This window comes from Passer domesticus, chromosome Z, assembly GCF_036417665.1.
Source record: "Passer domesticus isolate bPasDom1 chromosome Z, bPasDom1.hap1, whole genome shotgun sequence".
Lineage (NCBI taxonomy): Eukaryota > Metazoa > Chordata > Aves > Passeriformes > Passeridae > Passer > Passer domesticus.
The window spans coordinates 35049832-35076811 of record NC_087512.1 but is presented as its reverse complement, the minus strand read 5'-3'; the positions used below and the strand labels follow the sequence as shown (position 1 = coordinate 35076811).

The window sequence follows — 26980 nt, the reverse complement described above, 5'->3', positions numbered from 1 at the left end:
ATACGTGCCAGGGAAAGATGATGGTTAGACTTAAAGTTTGCAGTTTGGTTTTCTGGATAATAATTTCAGTTTACTTTAAACTCAATAAAGAATGCATTTTTCTTCCTGGACGCTTTGCCAAGGCATGTTTTCTGTAAAGTTTATATTCATTCTCCATGATCTATTAGACTACTTAGTTCCTGGTTGGCTTCTTTCCCTGGTTTATAAGATTGTACAACCGATACATTCTTAATGTGTTATTGTTTTGTTCTTTGGATAAGGAGCATTAAAATGCAGCCTTTGACCAAACAAAATTGTTTGTTTTAGCCATTTATATTCCTCAATGGTAGACTTGATTTAAGGTTATGACTATACATTAGTGCCTCAGGCACACTGACTTTAAATAGATTTGTGCATGATTATGTGATGCATATCTGTCCTAGTGCCTTCTCTAGGTGACTGGTACTGATTTTCTGATGTTTTCTGGCAGTGTTATTCTATGTGAAAGAAGGCAGTAGCTGAAATGAACTGTGGTAATGACTGGCTTCAGGCAGTTGATATTTACCTAACAATAAACAGATACACTTCCTGCTGAACTTCCATTTTCCTTCTCACGAAAACCTTAGTGGTGTGAACTGTCCATTACAAGCCGAAAGATTTAGATACCCACTTCTGCATCTGTTATTTTGCTGGGAAAAAACTTGTTGACTTAGTTTCTTCTGAGCAGACTGGTCCATCCCTCTTTTCAAGATCATATAAGAGATGTATCACAGATTGTCTTTCAGTTCCTCTGTAGAATAGATGGGAGATTTGTCCCCCTGTGTGAACAGCTCTGAAGTGCAAATGGTATATGCATCTTCTCTTTTTTGTAGCAATAAATAGTGGCTTGTGGTTCTTTCTGGGAGTTCCAAAAACCCCAATTAACTAAGCGTGTTTATTGCCCAGGCCATGCATTTGTATATCAAAGGTATGGAGCACCAGGCATACCATGACATGTTCACGATGTATACTGTGCTCTGGTCAGAAGCCATGCTTTTCCTCTTACCTGGAAGTTACTTGCTAGGACTGTTGCTCTTCTTCAGTTACATTTAGATTCCAGTGCTCACTCAGGTGTCAAAAAACACAGCATGAACTTTTTTCACCTCTTTTTGCATGAACAGTGGGCTAATGTGAGGTTCCTCAGTTCTTCTGTCCTTGGAGCTTACTTTGATATTTGTCTGTTTCCTTACCAAGAAACTTGCTCATGGGCAACTCCTAATTTTCAGTTTCTTCTTAACTATTCTGATATCTTAGGAGGTAACAACTTTGCACACCTTTAAAAAGGTTGTTACGGCATTTTAGAGTAAGTGTGCAAGGAGCAGAAAGTTGCTATCCATGCTAGGAAAAAAAGACCTAAAAATTAGTGCTTTGCTGATTGGTAGAAAAGTCTGCTGAAAAGTTAGCTAGCAATGTGCTTTTTAGCCTCCCAGATATGCTCCAACACTAAGTGAGAACTTGTTTGAATGACAAGTTGTTCAATGCTTATGGGGCTGTCAGTGATGGGTGTCTGAGTTGTCCAAGTTTCTTTTTTTATTACTGTTTCTATAAAAGCCGTTTCCCTCCTTCAAGGATCAGATAGTAAGTTATTCAGTCAGAGTACAAGTTGTCATTTGCAACTGAGCATTGTCTTCCTGAGATTCAAATAGGGACAGAAAATGGAGCACAGCTCAGCTGCTTCTACCTATCAGCTGTGGGTGCATGGACAGTAAGTACTTCCATACTGTCACCTATACAAATGTCTGGTCAACTAGGAATTTGCCCATGAGGACTATCTGGTTTTCTTTCCTGGGGTGTGAAAACAGAGAAAAGGCTTGTTTCTCTGAACTGTCCAAACTGTGTCAATTTACAAAAATTCTAGGGCAGCCTTAGTGATAAATCATTCCAAACAACAGCTTTGAAGTCACTTGCACTAAACTAGTCAAAATGCCTATGGCCTGAACTTTGCTATGTCTGGAGCCGTCCATAAAACTGTCCTCCCCCATGAAGGGAGCACTATCATACTCATAACCCTGTTATGAGTATGGCATTGACTAACAGATGTCTCCCTTGTCTGCTGGCAGTGACCGGGGAGGACGCTCCTTGACTCAGTTTTCCCATTAGCAAATAAGAGAGTTGAAAGCTTCATCTCAGGCTCAATGTGTTCATGTTACTACTGTGTTTCTTGGGCTGAAGGAATTACAACCGTAGTAGTAATTGCTGTCCTTACAAACATCACTGGTGGTTTCAACTGCTGCTTCATGTCTTAGATAGGCTGTACTTCATAGTTAAATGTCTTATGGCACTAGGACATTTTACTTTTTTCGCTCTTCTAATCTGCTTTTGCCCATTCTTATTTCGAGTAGCTGTAGTTTTACACTTCGCAGCTCTATTAAACATATTCTTCTTTCTGTAACTGTGTCTTAGAGCAAAAAGAGTGAAAATGAAAACCCAAACTGAGTTTAATGCAGCTTTGTGAACAAGTTAAGCTTTGTACCTTCTTGCTAATTCAGGAAAAATGTTAACATGGTGTTGGGTGGTATTGATGCACATCATACTTACCAACATAGGTGAAGTACTTACTCCACTTGAAATTGACCCTGAAATAATGGGAACAGCTGAAGGTAAAATACATAAAAACCAAGAAGACAAAATTACTACCTTGTACAGTACAATTTAGTCAGAGTGATTTATTAGAACCACGAATGATTTATTAACCTCACGAATGTACTAATACTGATCAATATGTCCCTGTAGATCTTAACTCGCATATAATGAGACAGCAAAAAGTACTAAACCCCAGCAAAACAAAAGAAGCATCAATTTCTCCAGTTATGACAGTATTTTATTTCCTTCAGCTATGGTCCAGGGTGCAAATTGTTCTAATGCTTGAACATGTGAGTCACTTCATTGTCAAGAATAAGTCTGTTGAAGCTGATTGAGTTGCTCATGGGAGTAAAGATTCATGAATACATGGACAGGTTCCTGCAGTATAATACCCCATTGTATTACTTAGTTTAATTTTTAAGACTCTCCTCTCTCAATGTTTTAGTTTTTAAAGCTGGGTAAATTGCCCAAAATGCTGGGAAGTAAACTTCACAGTGTTTTATTTTCTCTGTTATTTCAGGTCCATTGAGGACTATAATGAAAGATCTGCATTCAGATGATAATGAAGATGAATCAGATGAAGCAGATGAGAAGGACAATGATTCTGAGTTGGAACAACCTGTAAATACACGAGGAGGGGGCAGGAGTCGCAGGTGAGTGTCTCACGAGTGCAAGTGGCCTGCTGACCAAAACATGTAGTGCTTGTTAGTGACGAGGTAAGGTCTGATGTTCTCAGGGTGCTGAGTAGCAAATGGGCAGAAAATTCACTCTTTCTGAAGCATCTGCACATAAAAGAGCCCCTTTTAAACACTAGCACAACTAGGCATTCCTGATACAAACTCTTCCTGTACTAATCAGTACCGTTGTGATGATCCTCGTTTGTTTGACATTACTCAATTTCACGCGATTGTGACTTGAGGCGAGGAGTTATAATTACTCCCTGGCCTAAATTAGAGAAAATTGTCCTTCAACTGTTGAATAAGCCATTCTATACGTAGTCACAAGACCTCTTTGCTTACCGGTTTTAGATCAAGCTGTTAAATTGAATCCAAATGAATGAAAGTGGAATTTCAAGTAAATTCTGTGCTGGTTGGAGTAGATAATGCATAAAAGTGCATCAGACGGTAAGGCAAGCATCTGTCAAAGAAATTTTTTAAATTTTTGTTTTTTAAAAGAAGCTTCTGCATCCTTGCTGTAACCTTCAGAAGGCATTCCAAAACTCAAGTGGTGTTCAGGCAGCTTGAAGCTCCATCCAAATTATATTCAAGGTTATGGAAGATCGGAAACTGCATCCCTCAAACACTCTACATATTAGGTCCTTTATGTAATTCAGAGGATTTTCCTGTTAGTGCTCAGCACCTGAGTGCCAGTGTCACCTACTACTTGAATGGGAAGATAACAGGAAAACTTGAATGAATGCATCTTCTTCCCTGGTGTACTTTAGCAGCTGGAATGAAGGAGAAAACTACCAAGATGACTAGCTGTGTGAGAACTTCTCGTTGTCAGTGACTGTGTAAGGGATTGTTTCAAGCTCAGCTAGTCTCCAGGTGTGAAGATTTTTTTTCAGATTTTTGAAGGAACTTTAAGGCTATTGTTTTTTCTACTTCATTTTGTCCTGAGTAACTAATGGGGTTTTTTTCCAACAAAAAAATATTCCCAGTTATTCATAAGTAAATGAAGGGTCAAACTGACTAGGAGGTGGGCTTTTTTATGTGATCTCTTCTGAGATGCTAAGTTTTTAAATTTTAATCAGGAGAAGCTGTGTTAGTTTTGACAATAAACAAGGAACTTGTCAATAAAACACCTGTTCAGGTGGGAAGTACAGCTGTTTGGAAAGGTTTTAGGAGAGCAGAAAAGTATCCCTAAAGACCACTTTCCTTCTTTTACGTAGCTGTGAACTGAGATAGGAGAAGCAGTTCAATTTTGTAGGTGTTTAACCATTTCTGTAAATTTAGTTGCTGTTAACTGTCTCAGCCAAGTGCAGACAGGCAGCCTCCTTCTTTGTGCTACAAAGAGTCTTTTCCAGAGTGCAGCCCTGCTCAGATGGCTCTCTTCCATGTGACAGTGATTAACAATAGCCTGCTTGGCAAGGGATTGGTCATTTTAAGTCCCTACCTCAAAGTCCAAGGTTGGCTTACCCCAACAGCCCTTTGTCTGCAGATGTAATGGTGTGGCTCTTTTTTTCTGCAGGGTTAGTCTGAGTGATGGCAGCGATAGTGATAGCAGCTCAGCTTCCTCACTGCTCCGTCATGATCCAGCACCACCTGTACTGAAAACCAGCAACAGCCAGGTAAAAAATGCAGTTTGGCTTTGTATTAGCAGTAGACAGAGTTAACATCAAACTCAAGAGTTTATTGATTCATCTCTTCTCCTCTCCCTCACCAATTAACCAGTGTTCATCTAGAAAGATACAGTATTTTTTTTACTGCAGTAGAAGAGACAATAGTTTTACTTTGCATCAGAGTACTTGTCCTATATTTGTAAGAGCTAGCATGGTTGTTGTTTCTGAGGTAGCAACAGAGGACAATTTGGATTTTCAAAGGAAAAAAAGTAAATTACTTAGTGTTGCAAAATACTCCAGAGACAAATGAGAATTAGCTTTTGGGTGGTACCTCTCCCACAGTAAGTAAGACTCTCCAAATATAAAATTAAGTATAAAAACTCACGTTCTTTACAAAACAAAATACACCATTTTTCAGTTATTCTAAGGAGGCATGATTCATTCCCAGTGTCAGTAGCATCATACATAAAGCTGTTAGGACACATACTGGCTACTTACAGTTGTGATATACTTAAAATAGTGTCTACCTGCACTAACACAGGTTTGTGGTTTAGAGGGTGAGTTTCAAAGGTGGGTCTTTTCTATATCTCTTCTCTGTAATTGCTTCAATTATGTGGCAGATATTATTTACTTTTCTTTGTTTTTCTATTAAGATTTCCAGCACAAGCTATAGTACAAACCCCAAATATTATTATTCATGCTAGCTAAGTTCAAATACACTGTGGGGAAAAAAGCCCCCACAAGCTAGGAAGTACTTTGTGCACTGAGAGAAAGTAATTTCATGTCCAGAAAATATTCCTATTTTCTACCACTACAGGCTCTTCTAAGTTATCTATACAAAATTTAAAAGTTTTTAAGAGTTAGCCTTGAGGTCAAAAAGCTGTCTGTAGGGGTGAAGAATGTTGCATTTACTGACCACATAAGCACAAAAAAAAAAAAAAATCTGTCTATGGCTTGTTGTTTAATGAAGACTGATTTCTAAAGAGCCAATGCAATTGTTAAGTAATTGTAAGTCTCAATATCAGCAGCCCACTCAGTCACATCATTTGTGTTCCTTTGCTTGTTGGTGATGTAGTAGAAAGTCTACCTCCACATTTAGACACTCCAAACAATAGCTATGTGTCAGCTAAAAGACCTTTACATACCTTCTTCCATTTCTTTAAATGAGCTAAGTGTTATAATCGAGCTGCAAATTGTAAATTTTGGGAAGCATTGTGAGAATTCAAATTGTGTGGACTATAGCCACATTTGAAATCTCTTCTTGGTACCTTAGTGCTGCTTGCCAGGATGATCTTTTACTGATGAAATCAGATTTGTGTTAATTAAGTTCCTTTATAGAACTGAACAACTAAGACAGAGTTGGTATTTGTATTAGCTTCATCAGACATGATTAGTGGTGTATCTCATCTATAAAGTGCTTAAGATGTTAAATTTAAACAGCATATTAAGAGCATTGTAAGGAAGCTGCTTTTTAAAATATTCTGTGTTCTTGACAAAGTTCTATTTGAAAGCAAGAACTTTCTGCCTGTGATAACAATAAATGCATCTAAAAGGTACTGAATCCATGATTAAAGGTCTGGTTTTTTGTAGGGTTGGGTGGGGTTTTTTTTCCAAGATAAAACTCTGATAAGGGCCTACACAGCAGTAACCCTAGAGGGTATTGAACAGAAGTACTAGAATTATTCTTCAAAAATGTATGTTTTGAATCTGAACATTCATCACTCTTGGCTAATTAAATGAAGTAAGGTTAAATCAGATCTGCGGTGACTTTTTGCTAGATAGGGAAATAGCTGTCTGCCAGCTGTATTCTTAAGAATAGGCCTAGGGAAGACTTATACAATACGCCAGCCTAAGGAAGACATATGCAATTTAATCATTTGTACCAAGGGAAGGAGAAACTGGAGAGGACTTGGGGCAAAATGTCAGTAATGCTTTTAGAGGACTTGTTCTTACATGCTTTATTTCCCTGTTTTAATTACTAAGTTTTATCCTGTGTTGTGGCTGTTGGGTATGGTTTTGGAATTAATCATGCTAGTAATGTTAGTTTCACTTAAAATTAAATGCGAAACATAATTTCCCATTATCTGTGACTACTTATTTTTCTTTGATGTTTTTGATAACTGGCTATATTCTAGGTTAGAATGATATGGTGATTTTTCTTTTAACTTCAAAAAAGCGTTGTCTGTTGAAAAAATTGAAAGAACAATCAACAGTTCATTTTCCCCCAAATATTTCTGCCCTTAGTTCTAAAAGTTTCAAATCAAGCATGGTGTCCTGCTGCTTGCTGATGTACTCTTCTTGAATCTGTTTCAGTGCCAGATGAAGCAATCTTGGCTTGTGCGAGTGATAATAAATGGATGTGAGTGGCTCTGAAGGAAGAGTACCATATAATTGCAAAAGAAATTAGTGTCCATCACTTTTTCAGTTATAGCTCATGCAGTCATTTCAAGGACTGTTTAAAAACCTCTGTTGTCAAAGAAAAGAGATAGTATTGAGGGGGAAAAAAAGAACAGGAAAAGTACAGTGATAATGTGACCTTTCAAAGGCACTGGAGACATCCTCAGCATCATTTTGTATCTGCCAAATCACCTTTTATTCTCCCAGCATGTTAAATATTGGGGGGTGGGGGAAGTGTTGAGAAGGCTTTACATGATGCAAAATTCCTTCTTTTAAGGATTGATAATATCATTATCACCTCATTCCAGTACCTCAGCATTTTCTGCTGTAAATTACTTTTTGTTTTGAAAAGTATGAGTAAGTTATATGGATTAAAGAATGAAAAACTCAGTTTTGAGTTTGTTTTATTAACAGCACAATTTTTCCATATATAGTTGTATCCAGTCATGCATTTAGTTTTTACAGTATTTTCTTTCTTTTCCAGATTTTAGAAGTGAAAAGTCCAATAAAGCAAAACAAAACAGATAAACAAATGAAGAATGGGGATTGTGATAAGGTAAATAACAATGAGGTAGCAATAAACTACTCCAGAATATGATACTAATGTGCTTGCCAAATGCCAGTCTTTGTTACAGAATGAAAATCTTCGTACATAATTGCTTTGGATTCCTCCAGGTGCAGATCTTCCTTTATTTTCTTTCTGTAATTCTTTCATCTTCTCTCATGTTTTGTACTTTTTTCCTTCTTTTCGACCAGGTGGTTTGGCAAATTTCACCAGTTGGGAATCTTCCATCTATTTATTTTATCTACTGTCCTCCATGAGTTTGTATTGTGCTTCACAGAGGAATGAAATGTAGATGAGCATTCACAGATGTATTCCTAGCCCGCGAATCAATCCAGAGAAATAAGAAAATCTGTTTTCCAGGATCCTTTCTGAAGGCTGTGCATTAGGAACTGGCAGCGTCACGTAGCATGTTAACTAAATTGACATGAAGCTACTATCGCCATTTTACACTGAGATAGTTTGATTTAAATCTGTCTAATGGTTGTGGGCAACAGCTCTCAATCCTTCCATGAGTGAACATAGCACAATTGCCCACTATGGACAAGTGTGTCTGAAAGCTTGTATTTTGCTGATATTAGTGTCAATTTTGTGATAATATTAGGCAAAAGATGGAAGTTGCAGCATCTAGGTTTTTAGTGTCTAGATTTTTATCTGCAGTACCTAGATTTTTAATGCTCTGATATTTTGGTTTGCATTTTGGGGGTTGCTTAGGTTGAGTGCCATATCTTGTTCTGCTTACAAGCAAAACAAAAAAAGTTTTCAATGGCTCAGGCACCATTTCTGAAGGAGAAAATTGATAATAAGGTGGAGAGGTAAGACATGTTTGACATCCCAGAGAAGAAGCGCTAGAATTTATGTTCAGTCTTTTTTTCCCTGTTGACACAAAAGAAATAATTACATACCTCTGGAGAAAAAGATTGATTTGGAGTCATTGGATTTGGTTCTTATGTAGAAAGATGGGATGTGTTTTCTAAAGGTGCTGTTTTGGTATCCCCAGTCTTATGATTCTTTCTGGCATAGTTGAGATGCAGAGATTATCAGCAAATAACCACCTATGAAGATTTCTGTCAGTGTGAAATATCCTAAAAAACCACAAAAATTTATATTTGTTTTGTATTGAGTTAGAGATGACAGACTATTAATAAAAAAACAAACCTCAAAGACGAGTTTGGTCTTATCTCAAGTCCTAAGTAAGGACTTGAGTAAGTCCTTATCTCAAATCCTAAGATTTAAAGCTATTAGAGAGCATCCAAAGGGGGTCTGCAAAGGTAGGGAAAGGCTAGAGGGGAAGATTTACAAGGAGCTGCTGAGGTCACTTGGTCTGTCCAGCCTGGAGAAGAGCAGACTGCAGGGGGGGAGCTTGTTGACTGAGGGAAGATCCTTCTGAGAGCAAGAGGAGGGGCAACACTGATCTCTTCTCCATGGTGACCCGTGACATGACCTGAGGGAATGGCCTGAAGCTGAGTCAGGAGAGGTTGGTTATTAGGAAAAGGTTCTTCACCCAGAGGGTGGCCAGGCCCCAGAATGGGCTCCCCAGCAGCAGCCTGAAAGAGTTCATGAAGTTCAGAGAATGGACAATGCTCTTAGGCAAATTTTGTGACCTTTGGCAATGTCCTGTGCAGAGCCAGGAGCTGGACTCAGTGATCCGTCTGGGTCTCTTCCAGCTCAGGATATTATATAATTCCAAGATTTAAAAGAAGATTTCTATTTCTACTGATTTTGAAGACATCTGAAGTTTATGAATTGCATTGTTATGACTTAATTAACAAGTTGTTTATGGGGGGCAATTTGTTTCTAGGCATATCTTGATGAACTAGTAGAGCTCCACAGAAGATTAATGACATTGAGAGAGAGACATGTACTGCAGCAGGTGAGAAGCATTCTCATGCACTATCACAGTGTGCTCATTGAAATTCTGAAGTCTCATCTATTTATTTTTTTGCTTTCATTTAAAACTCTATAATCAATTATCAGTTATTGGTTAAAAATTCTGCTATCAATTTTAATAGTCTTCAAGCCTGTGTAGTCCATAAAAGTCCATTACCTCTTACACTGCAGTTTTGGGAATTTTTGCACTTAATATTAAGTGTGTAATTGTGTTGTCTCTCTAAATGACAATTTTTTAAAAAATGCCTGAGATATATTTTTCACCAGTTTGTTATGTTTCTTAACATACTTTATCAATAATTATGAAAGTAGGATGGGAGAATGGATGTGCACTGTGACTTGATAAAAATCTTGTTGCTTCTTTCCTGAAAATGACCAGCCTTGTCTCAGAACAATTCAAGTGGGTTTTTTCCCATTGGAAGCAGAAAACATAAAATTCAATGCAAAGCCCACTTGAAGAAAAACATAATATATTCCTTGAATCTTCTGAAGTCTTAGAATGAGTAAAATATGAAAGTGTCCAAACCAAAAATGCTGCAAATTTATTGAAAGGTTATGCAATGGTAAGAGCAAAGAAAGTATTCTTGTGTTTGGGTGGTACTGTCAGGTACTATTGGATTGAAAATTGTGAAGACTAAACAGTAAGCACTGTCCACAAAGTAGATACAATTGTAGCACAGATGGTTTTAGTATGTTTTAGAGAGGTTGTAAAGAGGAAATTTTTTGCCACTTGTAAAAGTTTGCAATCACTTGTCAAATTTTTCGACTAAGCATATTAACAATATTTTGCAAGCTCCAGCATTAACCATTTTGTTAGTTCAGGCTCCATATTGTCAGTAAAGATGAGAAAAGTATTGAGAGGTCATAGAAAAAGAAAATCTTGGTTAAGGATATTCTTAATTAAAGATGAATTTTGGTGGCTTTGTCAGATTTCGTCTTACAACACACAGTGATGCATATTGGTTACCGTTCATATTTAATATACTGTTGCCTCTCAAGTTTCCTTTTCCTACAAAGGAAACCAAAGCATGCTTTTAGAATGGTAGCATAGCCGAATTTTTATTTACATAGGGAAATAATTTTGCAGGAGGCTAAGATATAGGATTTGCAACACTTTATCCACTTCACATTGTTCACTGATTCTCAAAGAGCTCACATTAAAATTTAATCTGGAAAAGACACTGTGCTGTAAAAATTACCGCCTTGTGTTTTCTTTCTGAGCACTCACTTCCCCAGGTATCCAAGGCATAGTTTCTAAATAGTATCACTTCTGATTCACATCAGTGGCCAGTACTGCTGTTACCAGTGCAGAACTGAGCCACTGTCCCAGCCTGCGCAGTCAGGCCATGAACTCAGCTTCACTGGGGCTGTCTAGACAGCCTTCAGACCATAGGGCTTACATGGCTTCATGTGGAATCTCGGAAAAGAAAATCAACTTCAGAACATTTTGTGCAGAGCAAATATAAAAACAAGCAAGAAACCTTTTTTGTTCCCATGATGGTGGTCTAGAGCTTTTGAAATTCTGACAGAATAAGCCTGGAGTAGCGAGACCTGACTCCACAACTGAGCCTGCTCTGAGCAGTGGCTGGGACTAGCAAAATCCTTTCCAACTGGAATTATTTGGCCATCCTAAGAAATACTTTCAAAGTAAGTAAAGTGCTTTAAATTGAACCCCTCATTGTCTTTCTCACCGGCAGCATTTATTTGGTGATGAAGAATTATTTGTCTTTGTTAGAAAAATAATGGATTTGTCCACTAAATTGTGTTCATTCTAATATTAGAGTACTGTTATAGTAAGCTTTATGGGAGCTTACTAATACAAGGAAAAAGTAATATAACAAGAAACATAACTGAGCTGTAAATTTAGAGTATTCTATTCTGAGTAAATGAAAAAGAGCAGTATACTCTTGTGTGTTTTAAACTAAACATTTTTTTTCTCTTGAGACAATTTGTCATACCAGAGAAAGCATTCATTCATGAACTTTGCCGCACAACTTGCATTAGGAGTGAGGCATTTTAATGCTGTAATCCATGATTACTTATACATTATTATTTACGTTATGAAAGTTTGGTTGATGTAGAACTGGTGTTGCCTTCCTGGGGGAAATTGTTCTTGCAGATTGTTTCCTGTGTTTCAGAGCCTTTGCAGGCTGTTGGTACAGCCCTAGTGAAAGCTGGATTTATGTCCCAGGCTGTGCAGGCTGGGACAGGGATTCAGTTCTTCTGGGAACACCATGATACTGTCTACAGAGGTCTACTAGAAATCAGTGGAAGAGCCAAGTTACTTACCTATTGGACTGTCTGCACTAGTGAATGGTCTATGCTGCTGTAAAACAAAACAGCTTTGTTTTAAAACCTTTAATCCTTTAACATTCTGCAACTCATTAATTCCTATGATTTTATCCATTTACAGAAATATCTTCCTAATACTGAATGGATAACTTGCAGAGAATCAGTGCTTCTCTACATGAAAAATAATCTGCCATCCCATCTTAAATGTTCTTACATTGCTTTGCAGCTATGTAGTTAATGTAAAATACTTCCAGTGTGCACAGAAATTCAAAAGATACAGAGCTGAGAATGTCTCTAGGAATTAATAAGAAACTTCTATTCTAAGAAATACATAGAGATTGTAGGAAGTACAAAGGTGAGAACAGCAAGGTGCAAAACTGCGTAATGGCATTGTGGTTACTGCATGAGAAGAGGGATCAAATGCAAAAATATGCAACAGAAAACTCTAGACAGCTGCAAGAGTTTTAGAGGTGTTGGTGTTGAAGTGGAATGATGGTGGAGTCATGTGTTCCTGAATGGCAGCTGCCATCTTCTTAGTTTATGTTAGGGCAGGTAAGTCTCTTGCACAGACACTTTCAAAGAAGGGACTTGCAAAAGAACAATGAAGGCATTGATATAGTGTAAAAGCAGAGGCTTTTTAAGCTTACACTGAGGGACATGAAAAGGATTTTCGTTTTAAATTTTTTTTCTAATCTCAGTTGTTACCAAGTCCATAGGCATGACAGCAAACAGGAATGCAGCCAAATTGAGAAATGAGAAAAATGTGTCTTTGTGAATATGGCTCTTTCCCAAGACAGGCATTCTCTTTGAGACACTTTGTTAAAGGAAGCTGAGAGAGAGAGAAGACAGGAGAGATGTGATACTACACTGCAAGTGCCCAGATACATAATGAAATAATTCTGATGTTAGGTGCTTCTTACAAACGTGTAATAATTGCCTGAGAGGGAGAAGATCTGTGAAGAACATTCGACCAAGGAATCAGTCCTGTGAGCAGTTTTTATATGAATATTGGACCATGACAAGACAGGAACTTGTCTGAAATCATATTTACAAAGAAATTCCTTTACCACATCTTTCACTGTACGGAAAGAGGTTGGAATTCAAATTTGGCTGGCTAAAGCAGTGTTTCTAACTCTGCATTTTCAGTGAAGAAAATATTAGCACCACCCCATGAAAGGCAGCAACATTTCTGGTATCTTTGTATCTTATTTTGAGGCATCAAGTAGTCCTATCTTCAGCTGGCAAAAAATCTGAGGCATTAGGCAGCAGAGGCTTAAAGAAGAAATTGAGAGTTTGCAGCATGGCTGAAAATTAGGTTGCTCATGTTCAGAAGGTGCTTAACTTCAGATGGCAACTATCTTAGAATTTTCTGCCAGGGGCAGCTTGGAGGTCTGGAAACTATCACATGGCCTAAAACCTTCCATAAATTGAAAAATGACTGTCATTAGTTGCACTTTGGCTTCCTTATACAAACACACTCATTTGCTTGTTTAAAGGCTGATAAATAGTTATACTATGATGGATAATGATGAAACTGAGCTGGAGAGACATTATGTAAACAGAGACGTAATTTACTGCAGAAAAGCAAAGCTTATACAGCAGGAACAAATGGGATATTTTTGTTCTCTGCAGCCTGAGCTTTAGAAATAAAACATTTTAATGCTGTGTTTTTAATGTTAGAACTGTCAGACTTCCTAGCAACTAATCTCAACCTTTTATTCTTTTTGAAGAATTTCTGAATAGCACAAGGATGCATATGCTAATACTGTAAGTCATGAATTCCTCATTGACTGGCACACAGGCAGGTGTTTTTCATTGTGCTGTCTGGGTTTATCTTGATACATTTTTGTACATCCATCAAAGCCTTTGGGGTTCGTTTCAGTCGTTTGCCAGGTGCCCAGACGTAGCGACTGTATCTCTTGGAGGCTGGATGAGGGATGTATTTAAAATGTTTATGTTTCCCTTGACCTAGAGCTTTAAAAGCCCAAAGCAGAACTTGATCAATAGAAGTCCTTATCCATTTCTTAAAATATGCAGCACTGTTTAAAAATACATGTGTTAACACTTCCACATAATCTTTGTTTCTAAAATCAAGTATATTGCATGGGGGTTATTAGGGGTAGCATTCTTCCACAGTAACGCAAAGAAGTGATAGACAGAGTTGTTCAACGTAGCTGCATTTTCCTGGCCACTGCTTCTGTAAATTCCTTGTGCAGCTATTTATTTGTCTCACAGTAGATATTTAGATAGCAAGCCCAAGATTAGATTCCAAACTTTACAAAAGGAGGCTGGATTAAATACTTACCTTTGCTTCTCTCTTAGACGAGGTGCAAGAGAGTAGCAAAAATGATAATAATACATATCAAAGTTTGCTTCTGGTGTCAATAAATTTTTTCCTGCTGGATTATTTTTTCCTCATGTCAATTGGAGACAATTTTCCTCATATCACGTGCAGAATTGCAATAGTAGGGGATGGAAAAGTGTTGCAAGAATCTGTGAATCAACAAGTGGACAAATGAAGTTAGTCATTTTAGATAAAAAATTCCTATGTGGAAAAGAAGTTGAAAGCAAGAGGTACAGATTTTAATGATGTGTTAATAAAAGCAAGATTTTTTTCCAGTTGCTTTCAGAATTTTGGGCAGCTGTAAACCAAATTAAACATATTTAATTTTTATATTTTCCCATCTTTGAAAATAAAGGGCGATTGGAAAGGGAGATTTTTATTGTAACAAGCACTTCCCTTTTATTACTTTATCTTGTATTCATTCGTTTAATCTGTTCTTGGCTGTGTCATTCCATGCCTGACAATACACATTTCCTATTTCATTTATCATTAACATAGTCATTACTTCTGTGGTCTGAGAAGAAAAAATGCTGTTTATATAATGACATGGAGAGTGGAAATCTACAAAATATTTGTGAAGTTGGTTATTCCTAACAGATTTGTCTTTTTAAGGTACATTCTGTAACCCATGTGTGCATACGTCTGTATCTCCTCCAGCTGTGGAAAAGGAATTGCAGTCAGAGTAATAAAGCTGAAAGCAATCAAGGAGTATCTCACAGCTGTGTTTCAGTGGAGGTGTATGTGGAAGCCCCAGAACTAAATGGGTTTCAAATTGGAGGTTGCAGACGGGATTTGTAGAGTGTGGCCTGAGTGCTGCGCGAGGGGTGGTTGGAAGGACTGAGAAGAGCAGTGTTGTTCTGTCAGTCCCTGAGCTACCCACAGGCTACTTCAGGGTGGAGTGCCTTTCTGTGTGCTCTTGGCACGTCTGTCTCTTGGAATGAAACTGCACATAGGAGATTTATAGCAGCCATGTGTTGGCACTGTGTTATCCCTCTCTGACAAATAATGCTTTGGCTTTTCAAGATGCTCAATGTTTGTTTTTTTTGAGGTAGGTATGCATCCTGGAACTTAATTTATCTGGAGTTATTTTTACAGCAATTCTGTGTTGAGTATGACCACTCTTCAAAAATACAGACTACAGTTTAAAGACTAAAAATGGCAGAAAGGCACAAGTCAGGTGCCCACTGTCAATTTCACAGAAATGTAGGATGGTTAAGGTTGGAAGGAATCTCTGGACATGTAGAGCCAATTGCCTGGGACTATGTCAAATGACTTTGAAATATCTCCAAGGATGAGGACCCCACAACCTAAGTGCTGTTATGACCTTGCTGGAAGTTCTTCCATGGTTTATTAGGCTAAAAAAAAAAAAAAAAAATTAACTGTGTTACTCAAAAAGTGACTACTACTGTATGAACTAACAGTTTATGTAAGATCTCTTGCATTTTTAATTTTTTTTTTAATAATAGTGACTGGACTCTCTAAGGATTTATTTCTTTTTCTTGCTTGCAGAAAGGCTTATGTAATTTATTTCCTAATGTAACCTGCTTAGCAGCTATGCACATAATAAATATTCCAAAGATCTACCTGGGATTTTTTAATTATTTGTTTGCGTTTAAGGGCATAATGTTGCCCCTTCCTCCCTTTTTTTTTTAAACTGGATTATAAAATAAGCAGATTTTGTTTGAACATTTGAAAAATATATTGTCCATGCTAATGTTTGTGGCAACAGCAGATGGGTATGCTGACATTATGGTTGATGATGACCTAAAAAAACCCCAAGATACTGTAATCTGGACAATAATGCATGTCAGAAAGGAACTGAATGATAAGGATAATGGTTAAACCTGCAAGTATTGGGGAAATTTGGCTCATGTTAGGCCTTTCATATGGTACTTGTTTATACTTACAGTGGGCATGTAAAACTTCTGGAATTTCCAACTGCATCTTTTCTTTTCTTTCAGATAGTAAATCTTATAGAAGAAACTGGACACTTTCATATCACAAATACAACCTTTGACTTTGATCTTTGTTCACTGGACAAAACCACAGTCCGTAAACTACAGAGTTATCTGGAAACATCTGGAACCTCCTGAGGATTCAGCATATGGCTGTGTCAAAAACTGTTCTTTAAATGATGTATGCAGAATGATGCGACCAAAATGGAGGGGAAGAAAAACCAAAAACCTCTTCAGCATTTTTTTTTCCTTAAAGCCAGTCTCTTGATAAGGGAGATCAAAAGTGACCAGACTCAGAGGACCACTCTTCTCAAGAAGAAAATGATCTGGAAGAGTTTGCCTGGATAGCCTTGAAAAACAAACACAGAAAAACAAAAATACTTGTTCTTAATGAATGTGTATGATATCATGTATCTCTCTCTGTGGTGTTCAAGTCCACAAGATGAATGCATGTTCAACACACTGCCTTACTACATAACTGATCTATTTATTGTTGTATACATGTATCCTAAAGTCAATGAGTCACTGAGTGACACTACCAGATATTGCAAGTAGTGGGGTCCCTTGTGTGCTCTTTTGATGCCGTACTTTCACAAGTCTAGTAACCTTATTCACATTGAAATGTCACTTCTTGCTATCTTTCTTTAATGAATTAAAACACTACAGTCTTGATTCCACCTCTGCAGTTCTGGGAAACAAGATACAAACATGGTGACCAAGCAGTGGTCCTGCATTTCATTTCCTGTCTACAGCAAGTTGGACTGCAGGTCCTTGGTTCTATCCACTTATTGATATTGACCATGGTTAAAAAATGCACCAAATAGGTTCATATGACTTGCTGTCTAGGCTCAGTGAATAAACCAATAAGACTTTTAACAAAAAATGTTATGTATACTGTCCTGAATCTGGCTACTCTTGAAGTCTATGTTTTTGTGTCCATTTAAATGTTGCGAAATTAAATATCTATTAGAGTGAAGGTGTTCTGCAGGAGCTCATGATAAAAGAAAAATGGTCCTGTCTTTAAAGAACATGTTGTAGAAAATTCTTAATTTGGAGCTATTTATTACTTTGAGTTTCAACACTCTTCTGCTGTGTGTGACTCACTTCTACCATAAAACTTTTTGCATAACATTTTTGTTTGTTCATATAGTATATGATCTGCTTAGTTTGTTTTGGGGATTTTTTTCTGATTTAGTTTGTTTTTTTATAACTGCTAAATTAAAACCTTTTATTTGAAAAGAAAAAAAAAGTTGCTATACAGTTAAATAAATACATGAAATAAATACATGTATAATATCATCTGTATGTGTGTTTATATATACACGTGTACCACACCTGTGTATATATATATACATACACACATACATGCACATATGCTTTTTAAACTTTGCAGATTTTGGTATCTGTTTGATAACCTTACTGTGTTTCCAGAAGAATTTCTTGTGTATAAAAAGGAGTATTCTTTCATACCATCCATTATTTCTTGAAATCAGGATCCTTTTTTATGCATGATCAAATGAGAGGATGTATACCCAGTTTCACATCAATGCTTCATGCTCTCATATTGCTGATGGTTTCTTGATGAAATCATTACCTTTATATGACAAATTCAAATTCCTAAATGACAAGAGAAAATAATAATTTTAAAAATACTTCTGGATGCAAAGGTTTATTCAGGTTTTACCAGACTGATAAATGTATCTTGTTGCTAGACAGGCCAGTATGTCATGTGTATGCTTATTATGCCACATGTAGTCTCTATGTGTAGAGCTAAACAGTAGTATCTTTATGACTTACTGTTTAATGTGCACAGTTTGTGCAGCACTGAAAAACTATTGGGGTTATTTCTTATTCAGATGGTAAATCTTAATACTGTTTCTTTAAGTCCAAAGAAAATTTTACACTTTACTCTTTTTGAAAGGGCACGATACATATTGGGTTGGGGGGCTTTTTTCTTATTTAAAATGTTGTTTGATCATACTCCGCAGGAAGTCCTCCTTAGGCTTCTGAAGAATAAGTGTACTTTTTCAGTAATGTTATGACTCTTATTGATGATTGGCATGAAGCATACTTGAAGCGTTATGTTGTTCCTTTAAGTCCATGTCTTAATGTGCAATTGGGGAGGGGATGGAGGACTGGGATAGTAATGTTAACTTTACTATTGACAGAAGGCAGGTGACGATGGGGAAAGGAAAAGGGGTGCATGTAAAGGGGATAAACTTCAATTTTTATTGTTTGTTTTATATAAAAATATTTGGTAATCTAAAAGCAACGTTAAAAACCTTTGGTCTACAAATGTGTGTTCAACTTTCCTGTCTTCTAGTTATACCAGATGTATATGGAAATTTGTCAATTTAGACTTTTCTAAGTAAGTCTTGTGGTAAAGACTCATTGAGTTGCAGAAGGGGATACTTCTAGTACGACTATTGCACTGTTTTTTTAGAAATGGTGAAATGAATCATTTTACCCTTAAAATACCAGATAAGCTTTATTGTACACTGAGAACAGGGGTGGAGGAAAGGAGAAACTAGGTGAAGAGGCATAAAAGGGAGATGACATCAATTACAGTAGCAAATCAGTGCTGAATTTCCTGCAAACTGTGGATGATCCTTGAACTCTTAAATTTTCTAATTCAATGAGAGAGAGAAAATAGACTGTTGGTGTCAATGCATGTGTTTACTTTTTCACAAAACTCTGATAGAAATAGAGTGACTAAGTTTTGATCTAAATTTTAAAGCTAGCTATTTTCATCTAATTTTGTACATGGAAACAAAATAAATCTGTGTTCACCTAATTTCAGACATTGATATTTCTCTTAAAGGAAAACCAAGAAGATACCCTTCCAAGTCTTTAGCGTCAATGAGCATTGATCTTTGGGATGGGTTAAAGTGTTTTGGCAACAAATGTTTTGAATTCTTACTTAGCATAAAGCTGTTTAAAGCAGTTTTGTAAGAGAATTTGGACCAGACAGACAGAGTTTAGCAGTAACTTCTGATATCTAGAGTAATTCTCAGCATGAGTCGCTGTTACTAGAGCAGTAGTTGTATCCGGTAGCAAAGATGGTTTTCTCACTAGAAACTTTTGTCCTCAGAAAGTGGATGTCCAGTTGGGTAAACAACTAAAAAAAAATTAATATTTTTTACAAATTCTAATCAGCTGAGAGGCTTTACAAAACTTTCGCTATCATCTAAATTTGAAGGCCATCTTAGTCCATGCTAAAGAAAAAGAGCTAGAAAGGAGGAAGGGGCCTCCTTTCCACCTCTCATATGCTGAAGTGAAGAGAGTCTTCCAAGGTAAAACTAAATCCGTGGTCAGTCTTCAGCCTTTGGACTGTAAGAAATGGTTGATCATTTCTCTCTCTCTTCATTGGTTTGGTGTTTTTAGGAAAAGTCTATGCTTTCAATTTCAGAAACAAAATGCACACAGTAAAGTGCATTTGGAGAGCCTAGTATATTTCTATTAAAGTTTCTTTTAGTCTCTGGGAAGGGGTTTTGCCTGGCCCCTTGTTCTTCTTTCCCATTCTCACAGTGAAATAAAGTACTTTCACAATCTAGTTTGAGTCCTTGGTCCTTACTTGGTAATCTTCCTTTCCTAGAAGCTATACCAGGGTTTTGGGGGTCTCTTGAATGACCCATTGGTTCCAAGACCTGTCAGTTTGCAAAATTGATGGGAAAATGGCAGAATTGCCTGAAGTGAAAACTGCCCCATTCATTTGGTTTTGTTGCATACATTATCTTACTCCAGACACTGCTCTGATGGTAGGATGTTTGATTTGTTTGTATACACCACATCCCATATTTTACCACTTGCAGTTTGATGACAAACTTTAGTAAACTCCCGTTTCAGTCTACAGAGTCTGTTTTGTGTTTGCTCATTGGTCTGTGGTTTGCAGAAATTAAGCGTCATGATGAAAATTTTGTCAGGTTTTCACCCACAGCAGGAGTGAGGAGGAACTACAGAAGTAAGCAGCAAAATATGAGGTGTTCCAAAGTTTAACAAATGTGAGGCTTGTGTTTTTATGAGCCTCAATAGTTTTCTTAATTGTCAAGCAGTACAGTACAGTAGAATGTGGTGTACACCAGGAAGCTCCTCTATACACTGTAGGGAGCCTTACTGCGTAAGAGCCTTACTAACAGATGACTGGGAATAAAGCACATGTATCTGCAGTGCTTTTGTGCATGCTTGGAGGTTAATCAGTGCATTAATGCTGCTAAACCAATGACATTTACAAGGATGGCTGTGTGTCTGGACAGATAAATTAACATCAAAGCACACTCGCTGTAAGAGCCTTGCATTTGATTGAGCAGCAATAAATGCTACTGTGACTAGACAGGAAAGAGAAGTATTACTACAGTAAGAGCAAAGCCCTGGGGTGTGGGATAGGAGAAAGAAAAAAAAGGTACAAAGATGAGATGCAGTAGTGCAATTGTGTTGGTATGCTGCTGTAAAATCCACAGTTGTTGATGAGTAGAGACAGAGAGAGATGGAGATTGCAGGAACATAAAAAAATTTAAGGTGTTTTATTGTTTGGGATGCTAATGTCTGTTTCACATTTGTTTCAGTATTCCATCTGACTTCCATTCTATGTTTTACCTCAGCCAGGCTGATTGTACTGCAAATTGTCTTGCATTTTTCATTTACTTTAATATTTCCAGTCTTGAAAATTGAGTGAAGTCAAATGTAAGCCTGTGAATGCAGCAGATGTATTTTTATTATTATTCAGTATAATTCTGACTGGAAGTAACCATTTCCTGAATCTTCCATCAAATGGATTATGCATTTTTGTATGTTCTTTTAGAGAGTTGATGCTATAAAGCTGCAATTTCTGTAAGTAAACATCACCCTTCTCATCACAGCAAGGAACAAATTATTAACTTATCACTGCTCACAAGAGAGACAGAATGCAACATCTGAGTCCTATTTAGGAAAGAGTGGGTTTGTGAAGGTGTCAGATACAGCTTTTTAACAAGACCTAGAAATAAAGCCTATCTCTTTTCAGGAGAAGGACAAGGAGTATTTGCTTAAAATATTTCTACTCTGATACTGCAGGGGTTTTCCTACAATTACATTCCTCTTTCAAATCTTTAAGCATCTAATAACCAGTGACTACATACAAACCGTTAAAGAATCAAAGGAATTGAAAATACAAGCAAGTTTGTATTAAAATCCTGAGTGTGCAAGGAGTAAGGTCATAATGCTGATACTGCTTTCGTTGCAGGGCAGACATTCCTAGCACATGTGGTTTGTGTATCCTTCGTCTGAGTGGGTGGTCTAGAAAATGGTGCAAAATGCCGCAGGAGGGCTCCGTTTTTGAGTAGTGCCGAGGAAACATTCATTATGTTCAGCCAGTACCACCCAGGCTATCCAAGATGAAGCAGTTTTCTTTCAACTTTTATGAGCAGCTACATTTTCACTTTGCCTAAGCAGCTAAATATTTTAATTCTCTTTTTACAACTCTGTTAGTCCCCAGCTGTAAGTTCCATGCTTGCTAGGCACCTGGATAGGTTTGGAGTGGGATTATTTTGATGTGGCTGTTTCTTTGGGAATCTTGTAAGACAGAAATGAAACACTGTAGTGACTGCTTTATTATTATTGTTATTATTATTTTCTGTCAAAATCATAATTATCTTTCTCTCAAAATTGTCTTGCATGTAAGACAAAGTTAATACTTCTTTGATTAGTGTCAGATTTTGTTAGCACAGTAAGTGAATGAATAAGCTTCTGTGAAAGTAGACACATCTAAAATCATGTGGCCTGATGGTCTTTTGGAGCTCTGCAATCAGGGCAGCCTAGAAATGCTTTTATGGTTATTGTAGAAGTGTGTGAATCTCCGCCTGTGTATAAAGGGAAATAGTGATTAAGGTGCTCAATTAGTTTTCAACTATCTCTTGCTTAAGGTCCCTCAGACATCTGCTCACAACCTATGTAAAATCTTAATTGAGTGTTGGCTGGGACTTTTCTGTGCTAAACACCCCTTTCTCTTTGCATTGTCACAGCTGTGAGAATAGGTTGCTGCAGTAGGCACTTGCTATTGTCATGCAACTGGGGGACAGAATTCTGCAGTGCCTTGGTTTAAGTTGGTTGGTATAAGTTTGATTATGTTCACAATTAACCATGATGCTGGTTGCTCAGATGAATTTTCTTTATTATTTTGTGGTTACAGATTAATATTTGCTGGTGGACAGGTGGGGGAGGAAGAAGGGGGAGAGAATGTTCTCTCTCCATAAATGCAATGTCTTCTCTCATTCCTGATTCACATTCTGAAGATAATGCCTCTAACAATAAAATATCAAGGCTCAAGCTCTTTCCATGAGAATGCCATGCATTAAACATCTGCAGAACCTTTGGTGGCCTAAATCAATCCTGGATTTACGGTTTCTTCTTCAAAAGGATTTAAAGCAAGGAAAGCAAGATTGACTCTGCTTCACAAAATTTTTGAGGTTAGAGAGATCATCTGGTGCAACTCCATAGTTTCTTCCTGAAAGTCCCATTGAGCTTTTGCCAGATTCTTTGGGAAGCTCTTTGTATTGGCTCGTTCCCAGGAACTGAGTATTCAAGTAAACGAAATGTAGCTTTGAGCATCCAGGCACAATCTTACAAGCCTTATGTCACTGTTCCTTTAAGAATATGCTTTTCTTCTTCCTGCATAAGTAGTTTTTGTCCGAGAACAAAAGCTGGTACAGATCTCCCTCTATTCACTGGAAATGGAAGTAATTTTAAGGGAGCCTTTTAACAATTTTGATATACTGCCTTACAGTCCAAATGTACTTGGTTGGCTCTGGATTTTACACTAATGATAATTTTTATTCTTATATATTTAATAATGCACATACTATATAATAGAATCATAGTTTGGTTTCTGATGGAAGAGACTGCTAAAAATTACCTGATTCCAACCTCCCTGCCATGGCCAGGGACACATTCCAGTAGACCTGATTGGTCAGAGTTCCATCCAACCTGGCCTTGAACATCTTCAGGAATGGGGCATCCACAACTTCTCCAGGCAACCTCTTCCACTACCTCACTACCCTTACATTCAAGAATTTCTTCTTAAAATCTAATCCTACCCTTTTTCAGTACAGAACCGTCACCTCCTGTCCTATCACTGTAGGACCTGGTAAAATATCTTTCTTTCAAATAAGCCCTCTTTAGTTATGGGAGGATTGAAATGGGGTCTCCCCTTCTCCAGGCAGAGCAACATCAACTCCCTCACACTGTCTTCACAGGAGAGATGCTTCAGGTCTCTGGCCATTTTCAGTGACCCTCTTTGGACCTGTCCTGTGCTGCAAGCCTCAAGTCTCAACAGTCTGTCAATGTTTTTCCTGTATGTAAAGCATAATTTCTTATGTGGTCTGGGTAGAGAGAAGAGGAGACGATCCATGGTTCTCACATACTACACTGCTGGCACCTCTTCAGCCTCTGGTTGTTCACCAGAGCTGCTCCCCAGACCTAGTCTTCAGCACTCTGCCTTCCATAGCAGACCTCAACATTTGTCCTTGTTGAATCTCACAGGGTCACCACCATCCCCTTCCTCCCACCTGTCTAAGTCATGCAGCCCTGCCATCAAGTATTTGACTACAGAAACCCCAGCCTAGTGTCATACAAATCTGAGGCAGGTGCACTACATCTTCTCCCTCAAGACACTGATAAAGATGTAACACAGGACAGATCTCCACAGACTCTTGGGGAATGCCAACCTAACCAGTTTCCAGGTTGAACATGAAACACTAGTCACCAGACTTTACACCTAACCGTGTTTTTTACTCATGTATTTGTTTCCCCACACAGACCTTAGTGCCTGAATCCAAATATGAAAACACCATGGCAGAATCAGTTGGTTACTAAGGTTGTGGTAAATGATATCCACCGCTCTCTCAAAAGTGACAGTATTTACTCTTGGTAACTGTGTCATGTTACTTTCCACAACCACCACCTTCATATACTTGGAATAAATTTCCAAGGCCATTAACTACATGAATTTCACAGAAACCAAGATGATGACTGGCTTGTAGTTCATCAGATCACCCTTCTTTTCTGTTTGTAAGGCATAGGTACTTCATTTGCCTTTCTGTAGTCATGACCTGTCAAGCCGTTAGGGTACAGCTGTGCAATAGTGTCAGCCAGCTGGCTTAGCACCTGTTGGTGTGGCCTTTCAGGTTCTATAAACATATGGGGAATAGGATTGCTCCAGAGAACTCCTCATTGACACCCAGTACCTCCTTTCTTCCTTGAACCCTTATCCCTAGACATGACGGCTTGGTAGTGAAGTCCAAGGACCGAGCATTCCACAACCTTATCCACGGCCACTAAATAAAATCTGGATACTTATGAGTGGGACAGTTATCAGACCATCAAACTTAATCATATTTAGTCTGATCCATGGCTACTGTGAAGTTTAGAGTAGGAAATGCATCTGTCATCCAGTCTGGAGCATTTATTTTCATGAATTGGGGAGGGCAGAAAACCAGTTAGAAGAATTTTTTGTCTCTTCCTGTTGTCAGAGCAGCACAAAGGATCTGCAGGAGAGTCGGGGATGAATTATTTATCTGGGGGTATATAAACAGAGAAATAATTCATTGAGTTTTAGTGGGAGTTTTTCCCCATTCTCTCTCAAGACAGATGCCAGAAAATTAGGCGACAAATACTGGTTTTTTAAAATGAAACAACACATAGTTACACATTGATATACAAACTTAAACTTATGGATCAAACATTAGGTTTGTTTAGCAACAACTTCTGTGTAACATAAAGGGTTAAAAGGACTGTGGTCTTCTTTGAATTTTCACTAAAAGGTCAAGGTATTATGGCATATAAAAATGTCTGGACGATATTATATTTTCTTATGCTAGGAAGTTCTCTCAACAGAGAGAACCTTTGCTTTAGTGACTTCTTTTACCATAAAAGGTGAAATGTGAAATGGGAGTCAAGCTATAGAAAGGTTTGAAGAAATCCAGGCTGATGATATGATAAGTAGGATTGATGAAACCCAGCGGAAGTATCTGTTTGGCTCCAGCAGATCTGGTGAATGAGTTTTCATGTCCAACATGTCATTAACGATCATTTATGTTAACCAGCTCTATGATATATGCTGATTTCCTTTCTGTGGTTGCTCCCAACTCTGTGTTGCTGAACTGACATTTGCTCTGTGTCTGAATGACATTTGGTTTTAATCTGAGAATGCTACATGGCAGAAAATTGTCCCTGGCTCCCTGTCCATAAAATCAGTGATCTTCCCTTCATTCTAAGTGTCCAGTTGGCGCTATTAAAACTATGTACTTTTGGTTACTTTCATATGAAACTGAAGCATACCCTGCTTTTCCTTCAGGACCTGCAAGGCATGCTTTTCTTTTAACTGCAACTTAAGTTTCTAATTTAATTGCATTCTCTGCTTAATTTATGTGCATAAAGTACAGAGTATGAATATACTCTCTCCTCCTTTTTTTTTTTTTCCAATATCACATTTGTTTCTCCTACCAAAGTACTTTGTCAGGAATCACAGAGTATCTTGAGTTGGAAGATACCCATAAGGACCATAAAATGCAACTCCTTGCTGCTTGCAACTATAGGATCCTATATATATCCTAAACCATAGGATTAACTTCTTGTTCAGATGCTCTTTGAACTCTGTCAGGCTGGTGCTGTGACCACTTCCACAGGGAACCAGTTTTCCAGTGCCCATCCACCCTCTGTGTGAAGAATTGTTTCCTTTTGTTCAACCTGACTTCCTCTGATGCAGCTTCAAATATATTTCAGTGTATCCTACAGCTGGTCTTCAGAAGGAGAAGGTCAGCGTGGTCCAGAAGGACTAGAGAATGTCTGAAAAGATTTGTCCAAATTTGTCCTCTAAACTTCAGTGGATGCCAGAACAAATATAAACCATTTAGAAGACCTGCAGTTGCCACTGTATCTCAAAACAGACCAGGAACTGGTTGAGACTGAAAACACAAGTGAAATGTGTTCTAAATTAAGGAATTATAAATATCTAATTTCCTCTAAATTGAAGTAGAGGACAAGAAAAGGGAGCAAGAAATGGTGGAACATTTTACTCACACTGTTCAAATATGGGGCTGATCAGAGAGGATTATAAGGTATCCATTTGCAACGTTGGTGCAGTGTACAGGGTACATTCAAGAAAAAGAGGTAGAAAGATCTTTCTTTGAAGGTAGGAACAGTTATAGCACCAAAGTTGAAATTTGATTAATTATGCCCCCTTGAATTTACTGGCTTTGTCTCCTGGAGGGAAAGGAGGCACATGGGGAGCTCTTGCCAAGGACCTATGACAAGAACAGAGAACACTTGTCTTCCCAACTGTCCTGCCTGCAGGCAAACAGGCTGAGAGGAAAGGTACTGCATCTGCAACAGGAAGGAGAGAATGAGCTTTGGTGCAGCTAATTGCTTTCAATGGGAATACCATAAGAAATCATTAGGGGTTGGAGACTGGGCTAGAGAGAAGTAGGAATGGAGAGTGTTGACATATATGCAACTTGAGGTGAGAGAGCATAAGACATTAACAACAGTGTTAGAATTTACTTGGAAAAAAAAAATTCTAAGGCTGGTGTGCCTGAAGGTGTGTTAATTTACTAGGGGAAAGGAGTAAGAGCAATGCAAACTGATACAATGAAGTTTTGTGGGGTGATCTTCAGAGACTATTTCTTAAA

The 26980-nt window shown here is 37.8% G+C and overlaps 1 protein-coding gene across 6 annotated transcripts in view; it reads left to right on the top strand.

Annotated features, from left to right (window-relative positions):
* MLLT3 (MLLT3 super elongation complex subunit) overlaps window positions 1-19875 on the top strand; it is a 117497-nt gene extending 97622 nt beyond the window's left edge. For 5 of the 6 annotated variants that reach the window (XM_064403066.1, XM_064403065.1, XM_064403064.1 and 2 more), the window contains 5 exons: window positions 3122-3254; window positions 4792-4891; window positions 7764-7835; window positions 9643-9714; window positions 16329-19875. In XM_064403066.1, coding sequence (XP_064259136.1) covers window positions 3122-3254; window positions 4792-4891; window positions 7764-7835; window positions 9643-9714; window positions 16329-16460 — 509 coding nt within the window. In that variant the 3' untranslated portion in view covers window positions 16461-19875. Of the gene's footprint in view, window positions 1-3121; window positions 3255-4791; window positions 4892-7763; window positions 7836-9642; window positions 9715-11260; window positions 11379-16328 lie in introns of all 6 variants that reach the window. The other variant, XR_010352240.1, reaches the window with a different exon arrangement.
* Window positions 19876-26980: the final 7105 nt, after the last annotated feature.